Source organism: Olea europaea, chromosome 10 (assembly GCF_002742605.1).
Source record: "Olea europaea var. sylvestris chromosome 10, O_europaea_v1, whole genome shotgun sequence".
NCBI classification, from domain to species: domain Eukaryota; kingdom Viridiplantae; phylum Streptophyta; class Magnoliopsida; order Lamiales; family Oleaceae; genus Olea; species Olea europaea.
The window spans coordinates 20,923,843-20,934,834 of record NC_036246.1 but is presented as its reverse complement, the minus strand read 5'-3'; the positions used below and the strand labels follow the sequence as shown (position 1 = coordinate 20,934,834).

Below are 10,992 nucleotides of genomic sequence, written 5' to 3'. Positions count from 1 at the left end.
TATGCATAGAAAATGCAAAGAACGGCAGTGATGTTACAAGCATTTATGGCTGAAACACAACCAAGAAATTTATTAATTTGACTAACCCAATCCAAACGAACGTGAACAGGAGGAAGAACGAAGCAAATAGTAGGAAGGGAAGAAGATGAGGTTTTTGAATTGGAGAAATAATTGGTAATTTGATTTGTCTTGTTTTGTTTTTCTTTGAAGTTATTTTGGACAACTAAATATTTTTCAAATTAAGAGATTTATTTTAATTCCAATATTCTGGTCAATGGCTAATCTCACAAAGTAACTTTGGAGAAAAGGCTATCTCACCCGATTTCCACTTAAAAGTTTGTTAAATAAAAAGAGGGGAAATGAAAAAAAAAATGTCAAAAATAAAAGTTAATTAGTATTAGTATTAGTATTAGTATAAACTTCTACGAATTTAAGCAATTATTGACTTATCATTTATATATTCATTCAGCGATCTCAAAAAAATTTATTATCTTATTTATTTAACGAGATTATCAATTTAATACATTGGACCAAGTCAGGACCGAAAAATTTTATTATTTAAGTGAGATTACTAATTTATCAAACGTTTATTTATCGAAATTTTACTGTATTTAAAAAATTTCTTGGAGATGCTCTTAGTAGATAATTATCGTCCAGTAACCAAGGTTCCAAAGCAAGCAATTCTTTTACTTGTAAAGACTCCACCCCTTTTGCCCAAGTTCTCCAGTCTAATACAAACTAATTATGGTCAATAGACTATAGCCATTCCCTGGACATTGAGAATAAAATGCAATCACTCCATCCTCCGGATAATGAATTCTCTTCAAGAGAGATCATTCAAAAGAGTGTCTAACATGAAGGCTGAATCATCTTTATTCAAATACGCCATAGAAACAGGATGAGTTATGCCATTTTTACAACCTTCAGTTTGGGGTAAACTGTAACAGACACACAAGACAAAATACTCCTATTCAGCATCGATTGCCTTTTCACCTCGCTCGTTTTTCTCTTCAGCAATATGAAAATTGTCGATTTGCTGAGCAACCTCATCAGCTGCATCCTCCGCGTTCTGAGTAGGTCCATTAGAAGAAGTGTCCTGTTCATTATGAGTCAAGGGTCCAGTCTGCCATATCCTGATAGTCCCATCTTCAGAACCCGAAGCATAGGATTCACCTCCGGGAGAAAATCGAACACAGTGCACTGGACCGTGGTGACCTTTGTTGCATCCTGTTACGAAAAAAATAAAAATAAAAATCAGACCAAGCAAGGCGCAACAGCTTAGGCGATAACCTTTGACAAGGAAACCTTGGGAAACAATGAGAGGCTGGATCCATGAAGGGACTAAGTTCAGTGTCACCTTAAAAAAGAAAATAAATGTTGGAGAAGGGGGGGGGGGGGGGGGGGGGGGGGGGGGTGAAACTGGCATTTACAACACTCGTATAATTACTAGGAACACAGAAAAGGAGCAAGACTTGGGGTTAAAAGTCAATATGGAAATAGATTCAGCAGCTACTCTCCTACCCGACAAAAATATAATCAAGAGGAAAATTGAAAAGTGGAGACATGGAAAAATTAAAAAAAATTCCAAAGGAAATAAAAGTCCAAGTCCAGTAAATCAAGGCACTAAATGATGTAGTACAAAAATTCTGATAATGAAAGGAATACAGGAACTCACCAACTTCTGCACCAGTGTGAAAATCAAAAACACGAACCCACATGTCTTCTCCTCCAGCAACGAACTTATTACCATACGTTGGTTCCAATGAAGCTGATTCAACAATGCAAGGCATATTGTAGCTTTTCACCAGTCCAAAGCTGTTGAATCACACATCATTATGGATGAAAACCAAGACACAAACATAAGCTATGCTCAGAGATTTGCTCACAGAATTAGAAAGGGGAAGGGAAGGAGGTTGAGGAGGGAGAGATATACTGATTAGCATCCCAAAATTTGACAGTTGATCCATCAGCGGTAGTTATATAGCGCCCATCTTGACTCACTTCAGCGCTGGTTACTGAAGACTTGGTCTCAAGTGTCCGAAATATTTTGCCAGTTCTTACATCCCACAACCTAAGCCATCAGCTCAAAATATTAGATTACAATAATGCAATGATGGAATCTGAAATTCCAGAAATCAATATAGAAGTAACAGAAAATAAATGGATTTGACCATGCACAGAACATCTCTTGATATCTTGATCCTAATGAGAAATCTGAAAATTCGTTAGGCCAGGAGTTCAAGAGTGCAAATATAATAGTTGGGAAGTTGCCAGTTACTAAAATTCGATCAAATGGTTCAATGAGGAAGGTCTAAATCTAGAAGTCGCTAACAGTTGACCAAAAAGAAAAAAATTAAAAGAAAAGGGTCCAATGCAAACTCAAGCACTATACGTAGGTTGCATCAGTCATTGATCAAACACCCGCCAAATTCAGCCACGTAAAATAACTTTCCATGCCAAAAACTAGCACAGATAAAGACTCTTTTCTTCGATTTTCTGCTAAAAAGCAGCCTATGTTAAAACCAGCCACCTGAGGATACAATGTTTTATGGTCCAATATCTTGAACATTTATATTAAGCTTCAAGTATCACGTAAGATTGGAGATACATCAGAAACTTGAATACTATCACATGAACAGATGGGGCATCGCTATTCACCTCAAAATGCAACATATACTACTGAAATGTTTGAAACAAAAAGCAAGATTTAACAGAAGTAACTTAAACTACCTATGGGAAAACAAATAACATCAAACTCAAATTCTGTGTGCATACCTAACCCCTCCCATATCAGTACAGGTACTTAAGATAGTTTGGTCACTGTGGAGCCAAGCAAGAGTTCTAACTGAACCAGGAGAATTCTCAACTTCCCTGGGAGGAGCATCCAGTCGATTTAAATCAAATATGCGAAGAACTTTTTCAATGCCTCCAGTTAACAGAAGCTGAGTATCCTGTAAAATTGATCAAATAATTTAATCCATTCATATCTGTCAAAAGAAAAAATAAAACTAACCAAAGCATAGATCCAATGCCACATGATAAATCAACAGTATTTATATGTTGATAGTAAATTGATTGTTGTTAAAGTCGAGTTGGTGAATCTATTTGTTTAAACACTGATTAAATGTCAACCTGGCACCAGACTTATTCAACTAAAGCAGAATTTGACAGACGGACCTAATAAATCTAGGACTTCTCAGCTCATATGATGAAGTCATTGATATCAACGTTAGTAACTTGCAAAAATAGGAAACTAATACAAAACCACTTGACAATTAGGAAGGCATTTATCAAAAATTAAAATGTCCAGAAAAGAACTTCTGGATAAGGTACTTATATTTAAGCCCTATTTGATTCTCATTTTTCTCAAAATACATTTTTCTCTCTCTTCTTTTCAACCTCACATTTTTCATTCAAATAATATTATACGTAAATAAAAAACTTTTCCTTATTTTCATCCACATATTCTCCATCAATCTACTATTCCAAAATTCATTTTTTCATAAAAATGGATGCCAAACACTCTCTTAAGGACCTTCAATCGCCAAGCAAGATCCAGCCCTAACAAAAGCAGATTATATTACATTGTACACCTTCATAAACCATAACTGAAATTATGGTACCCTACTAATTTGCTTTGCATTTTGAAGACTAAGCATTTGGTTGGGGGGGGGGGGGGGGGCAGGAACTAATTAAAACTCATTTTACCAGAAGCGAATTGGCCAGCATTAACATCTTGAATCATTTTAATCTTTAATACATCGTAAAACAAGATTTGGCTCTTCCATTCACTTATATTAACGTTTTCCGTACTATCTGACCATCCCAAGAGCCATGCAATTGAATTAATGAACATTTGGATGACTTTAACATCCAAATCAGCTGGTACAGCAGGAAATAAAACACAATTTAATAATATGACTTCCTCATAAAAAGTCCCAACCAATTGAAGAGATTTACATCATAATATCCTCATAAAACTTGAAGAGACACAAAGCAAAAATCATTCAAACATTTAAAATGAGCACCTCTGAGAAGGCACAAGCACGAACTATATGCTTATGCTCGAAAGAATGCAGTTCATCTCCAGTTAAAGCATCCCATAATTTCCTGCAAACAAAGCCCACAAATATTAGTAAGGAATAATCCCATTAAAGGTGCCATGCCAAGAAACGTTTACAGGTTTCAGAGAGCATGTACTCGCAGTTTGTTGCTAGTCAACATCATCAATCCTAGGGTAAAAAAAGAGAATCCAATGACACGTGGATCAAACTTTACCAGCATTGATTTGATAATAGCTCTTAACAGAAATGTTACAAACATAGATCTATAGATGGAAAATCTCAATTTAATTAAAGAAGAAAGACACTGAAATAACTAGTCACATACGCCGAAAAATCAGCAGAAGCAGAGGCAGTACGCAGAGCATGTTTATCCAGGCAACAACTCCATACCGCACCTTTATGCCCTTGAAAGGTTCCAATCCAATCTCCGGTCTCTCCGTTTCTTAACATTGGTGTGGAATCTGAGGAAACAAACACAACACAAACAATTAGTGACTTGAACCTAGTACAAGTATATATTATCAGAACAGAATGTATTTCATACACAGACAAAAGTGCAACTAGTTCATTTATGGAAATTGAACAACAATGCACACGTAAAATGAATCTATGTGCCTCAACACTCTCCCTCATATTTTTTTGCTGGTACAGCACTTGTGCTATAATATATGTTAATGTCATATTTATATGGATTTTCATTGATCACCGGTCAACTAAAAACATGACCCAACATATTATCTAATTCAGGTCATTTCATGTTTTATTGTCTTCTACAAAATGAAAAAAATTAATATATGTATTTAATGTGTATCATGTTGCTTCATGACATGTTCCTCTCCACTTTGAATAATTACTTATAGCTTTCGGTTGATCAGTATGAAAGATCAAGTTTATCCCTTCTTCTTAGAAGACTGCAGTTATCATTGTCTATTGTAGGAAAGATACGGGTTGCACAAAGCAACAAATAGACCACTGGGCAGCCATTGAGTTACAAATGTCTTAACATTTAAAGAAATCATTATTCACAAATAATAGGGCTTAACCACAAGAAACTGCATTATCACATCCAAGCTGAAGGACATGAGTACATCCGTTGATGCTACTAATGCAAAACATATATAACTGACTCAGATCCCAAAGATTACCACGTAATAATACTTTGTACTATCCACGTAAAACATATTTTTGTCGAGATTACAAAGAGTGCCGGTAATGCATCTGCCATTATATTTTGCCTTGCAATGACCAATTCAATTTGCAGGCCATGGTAGACCTTGTCCACCAGTTTAACTATTTATTTAGTTTTTCCATCTCTCATCAACTGTTTTAGCTGCTTTTTCAGGGATACGTTGTACATATACTTTAAAAAAATAACAATACTAACAAATAAATAAAAAATTACACCGTTCAAATCAGCATTGCAATTTCTGCTCTATGTGCAAAAATAATCTACCAGCAATCCTTAAAGAAAGCAACTTATTCACAATCAAGCTCACACATCACTCATAAATGTTATACATCTACAGCTCTGTTCATTAAGTGCTTGTTTGTGCCCCATTATTTGTTAATAATGTATTATGGAATAGCAATTGATGTTGAAATGTGTGGTTAGAAAAAGAAGCAAATATTTTTGATTCTCGTGTAATATTTTTTTAATGAAGAATGTGGGAGGATGATAGACAAACAAAGCCTAAGTCACTACATAAAGTCATTATATCATAACTCCAGAAACAGTATTCAATTATAAATCATCAGCGTCAGTAGGCAAGAAAACACATCTGAAAACCATAAAAAAAATACATCACGATCCAGACAAATTTACCTTTGCTAGCACTGACTAGGAAAAACCCATCAGGGGTGATAGGGCTGTAGAACAAATCGACAACTGGTCGAGAATGCCCATGGCAAACTAGTGGTGCAACAACTTTCTTCTTATCCATTTCTCACCGTTTCCAAATCCCAGAAACTACTTAAAAAAAGCAATTACTTTCGAGATATACACAAAAAGAAACTATCGAAATCAAGAATAAAAAAAACCGTAATCTCCGATCCCATAATCAAGAGCCCAAAATAATGACAAATGACACCAAAAATACGGACAGTTGTCTCATTTTTCAGATCAATTCTTTGAAGGTATGAAATATTACAGACTATAACAAGAAATTTCTACAGATCAGATATACATCAAAGGAGTATGCATAGACGAATATATTGGCGGCAATGAACACAGGTGGGAAACCCTAGCTGTAATAACGATCGATGCGGATCCACACCTCCTAACCCCAGAATAGATCAAATTTATAGTAATTTGGTAAAATTAGAACAGTAAAATCACTAAGAAAAAACCTAAAACTCCATAGCTACAAATACAAATACAAAAACAAAAAAACTTAGGTATAGGGCTAGGCGCAGGGAAGCTGAAACGCCATTTCTTTAGTATTTATATGGAGAGTTTCTCGCTTTTTCCATTTTTGTAATTATTCTAAATTTGTAGTCGTGTATTTGCAAGGATAGACCCGAAAACAACTGTGCTATCGGCAGAGACCCATTTGCACAAGATCTGTACAAGTACTGTGCCAAGAAACCTGTGCAGGGGACTTAATTCTTGTGAAAATTGTATGTGTGATTTGGAGATATTGTACTTTTGTCGTCTCCTAACTTTAAAGTACAGTGTTCCCAATTTGTTGACAACTCCTCGACTAGTTTACTTTTATCATTCTCTTAACTCTAATAATAATTAAAAATCACAATACTAATGTGTATTTTGAATTAGGATACAACTTTTGTTGCTATCTGAACTTGGACCATAATTTCATTTTGATAACTTTTCTTGTTTATCCTTCAAAATGGTCACTGATAATACCAATATTGCATACCTCGAGGATTGTTTTCCTCGAGGACTCCCTACATGCTCCGCCTCACTTTTCTGCCAAGAAGTCCTCGAGATATGTTAGTCCTCAGTCCTCGAGGACTTTACTCATACGACCATGAAAACTCACCTCTTACTGTCCTCGAGTTATTGTTTATTAAGCGATCCTCGAGATGTATATGCCCAACAAACAGACACCTAAACCTCCAAGGACTCTATATAAACTATAACACCACTAGTCAAACAATTCCATCACAAGTAGGACATTCCTCACAAACAAGACTCTATTGGATAAGAATATCCACCCGATTCCAATTTTATCAGGAATGTACTACCTATCCCTATAAATACAAACCTTGGACATTATTCAGGTACGTTTTTATTATTTTCCAGTTTATAGCCTCACGCATATAATTCCCTTTTTGACTTAAGTATCGGAGAGACGACAAGAACATACCTCGTTGCTTTTGTTTTAGGAACCGAAAGACTACGATCGCGCTCATTCAAAGTCCTCAAGCTCGGGAAATCAACAGGTGCAAATTTTTGAAGCATCATTGGCACCGTCTGTGGGAAACGCTACTAAAAGCCATGGTTAACACGTGATCAGGTCTTTCTCCAGCAAGCTCATCCGCTCCCATCCCCCATCCTACTGAAGATCAACTGGCTCCTTAAGAAAAGTCGTCAAGAGTGTCTGCACCTCAGCCAACAGTCGTCACAACTGAAGCCTTCAAAGAGCTACGTCAGCAGGTGGCCACGCTAACACAACTGTTAAGTCAAAGAAATTCGCATCCGTTACCAGTACAAGTAGAGCATGGTCGTTTTATGACTGATGCTCGAGCCCGACCACCCAACCCCGCAATTGGCGGAGTGGGATCTCGGGTATTCGTAATATGGCATCGGGCTCGAGATTGGTTGCTATGGATTCCGATGAGATTGCCCGAATCATTCAAGAAGGAATTACAGTTGGCTTGCAACGGAATGCTCGGGTTCCAACGAGTTTTACCCCTAACACTCCATTTATGTCAGAGATATTGTCATATTCCCTGCTTGATAGATTCAAATATTTTCGCATTAAAGAATATGATGGGATGATCGACCCAATCAACCATCTCAATGTATATACCGATGTCATGAATTTGCAGGTTGTGCCGGATCAAGTTATGTGCAAAGCCTTCCTGCAAATGTTAACTAGTGCTGTTAGGGATTGGTTCTCAATATTGGAGCCCAACACCATAGCCTCATTCTCAGATTTGGCTGATAAGTTCTCAGCTTTCTTTGCAAGTAGCAAGTGTATCAGAAAGACTGCAGCCTCTCTCATGCAACTTCGTCAGGGACCAAATGAAACCCTACGAGGATTTATGATGAGGTTTAACAAGGAAAGACTTTAAATACTTGACCTTTACATTACGACGACAGTTTTCGCTCTCACCTATGTCATAAGATGTGAAGCCTTCAAAATGTCCCTATCAAAGACCCTGCCATAGAAAGTGACCGAGCTCCTTACATGGGCTGAAAAATACATTAATATGGAAGAAACGCTGAATCTAAGGAGAACTGGTCCTTCTCATGAAAAGGTCGAGAACAAGAGACAACATGACATCATTTCCCGACCCGAGCATCATCGGGACAAGCGCAAGAATGAAGGGCCGCTAAGGCCTTTCACCGGTTGAACACAACAAAGGAAAACATTTTGATGGAGGTCAAGGATATGAAAGAGTTGAAATGACCTTCAAGAATGAAGTCGCCCCCTGACACAAGAGAAAAGAGCAAGTACTGTGAATTTCATCGAGATCATGGGCATATCACGAAGGGTTTTCAAGCATTGCAACGGGAAATTGAAACCCTCATTAAAAGATGGCTCTTAAGGAATTACATTGGTCATGATAAACGCTCGAGGAATGATCGTGACAATCGAAAAGAGACTTGAACCGGAAGTAGTGCTCAACCCACTGTTGGAACCATTAATATTATCATTGGAAGCATAGCGTCTGGAGGAGACACAAGTAGTGGGCAAAAGAAATATGCCCGCCAACATGATCATACCATGGGGGAATCCCGTAATAAACTCAAAGACATTACCTTTGGAGCAAGGGATTTGGAAGGAGTATCATATCCTCATGACGATGCCTTGGTCGTCTTTGCAATTGTGGCTAACTTTGAAGTAAAGAGGATTCTGATTGATAATGGGAGTGCAGCAAATATACTCTCACATGAGGCTTTCGCTAAAATGGGGATCTCTTCCAAATAGCTCAAAGCAGTCAAAACTCCTCTACAGGGATTTGGTGGTGGAGTCATTATCCCGGAAGGCATCGTCGAGCTTACACTTACATTGGGTTATGACAATGCACAAATGACGGAGATCATGCCCTTCCAAGTGGTTAACACTCCTATGGCTTACAACATCATCCTGGGAAGACCTCTACTGAATAAGATCCAAGCCGTTGTGTCAACTTTCCACCTAGCCATGAAGTTCCCAAAAAGTCATGGCATCGGAGTAGTTTGAGGAGACCAAATAGCTACTAGACAGTGCTATGTTACTAGCATACGAGGAATGAGTATAGACGTCATGCAACTTTTAGACCTTGACCTCGAGCCAAAAAGGAGACTTGCCCCGGTTGAGGAATCTGAAGTGGTCGAGCTTGAGCATGAAAAAATGGTAACAATTGGTCAGGATCTCAAGGCCAGCTTCGGGAAGAAGTCATCAATTGTCTGTCCCCCAACATTGATGTTTTTGTATGGAAGGTCGAGGATATGCCAGGGATAGACCCTGAAGTAGCTATCCATAGACTCAACATAAGTCCAGGGGCTAAACCTGTTAAGCAAAAGAAGAGGCAGTTTGCGCCAGAAAGACGTGTGGTCATTCAGGAATAAGTCGGCAAACTGGTGAAAGCGGGGTTCATAAGGGAAGTCCAATACCTCGATTGGCTAGTGTTATTTGTGTGAAGAAGGCCAATGGTAAATGGGAGGATCTACATTGAATTTACAGATCTCAACAAGGCATGCCCTAAAGATAGCTACCCGCTCCCCAGGATAGACAATCTTGTGGACATTACATTTGGACATAAGTTGTACAGCTTCCTAGATGCATTCTCAGGATATCATCAAATCCTCATGGCCAAGGAAGACCAAGAAAAGACTTCATTCATAGCTGATTCAGCCATATACTGCTATAGGGTGATGCCGTTTGGGTTGAAAAACACTAGGGCAACATATCAGAGGCTTATCAACAAAGTCTTTGCTGATTTAATAGGGAAGAATATTGAGGCCTACATTGACGACATGATGGTGAAGAGCAAAAAGGTAGAGCAGCACATATCTGACCTGGAAGATGTGTTCGCCACCCTACGAAAATATCGAATGAAGCTCAACCCAAAGAAATGTGTATTTGGTGTAGTTTCGAAAAAAAAATTTGGGCTTCATGATCACTTACTGGGGAATTAAAGTAAACCCCGATAAGATCCAGGCCTTGGCAGCAATGGAATCACCCAGGACTAAGAAAGAGGTGCAAAAGTTAACAGGTAGGGTAGCAGCCCTTAACAGGTTGATGTCCCGAGCAACAGACAGGTGCTTTCCTTTCTTCAAAGCTCGCAGAGACAACCAATCATTTGAATGGAATGAGGAGTGTGAGAAGGCTTTTCAAGAGCTCAAATAAACATTGGCATCTCCTTCTATCCTCAATAAACCTGAGCTCGGGGATACTTTATTTTTGTACTTAGCCTTGTCTCAAAACACAGTGAGCGGCATCTTGGTGAAAGAGGTCAACAGAGCCCAGCAACCAATTTATTACATAAGTAAAGTCCTACTTGATGCGGAGACCAGGTACACTTTAGCATAACAGCTTGCCCTTACCTTAATAGTGGCGACACGAAAGCTTCGGCAATACTTTTAGTCTCATCCCATTGTGGTGTTCACTAATCAGCCTCTCAAACACATTCTTCAAAAACCAGGCGTCTCAGGCAGGTTACTAAAGTGGGCAATTGAACTTGGAGAGTTTGACATAGCATTCAAACCCCGTCTATCCATCAAAGTCCAAACTTTAGCGGATTTCATTGCAAAACT

General features: G+C 38.2%; 1 protein-coding gene across 1 annotated transcript; it reads right to left on the bottom strand.

Annotated features, from left to right (window-relative positions):
• Positions 1 to 848: 848 nt before the first annotated feature.
• On the bottom strand, positions 849 to 6,563 carry LOC111401468 (serine-threonine kinase receptor-associated protein-like). The gene is made up of 7 exons (XM_023029207.1): positions 5,887 to 6,563; positions 4,390 to 4,525; positions 4,029 to 4,110; positions 2,776 to 2,951; positions 1,934 to 2,071; positions 1,676 to 1,815; positions 849 to 1,227 (listed from the first exon to the last, which is right to left on the bottom strand). Exons 1-7 carry the CDS (start codon positions 6,002 to 6,004, stop codon positions 968 to 970), a joined length of 1,050 nt encoding a protein of 349 aa, XP_022884975.1. The 5' UTR covers positions 6,005 to 6,563; the 3' UTR covers positions 849 to 967.
• Positions 6,564 to 10,992: the final 4,429 nt, after the last annotated feature.

Excerpts from the sequence above, each read along its gene's own strand:
- LOC111401468 (XM_023029207.1), bottom strand. The coding sequence starts at position 6,004 with ATGGATAAGAAGAAAGTTGTTGCACCACTAGTTTGCCATGGGCATTCT. Across the intron at positions 2,952-4,028 it reads GTGCTTGTGCCTTCTCAGAG|GATACTCAGCTTCTGTTAAC; the intron begins GTGCTCATTTTA and ends TCAATTTTACAG. Across the intron at positions 2,072-2,775 it reads ACTGATATGGGAGGGGTTAG|GTTGTGGGATGTAAGAACTG; the intron begins GTATGCACACAG and ends CTGATGGCTTAG.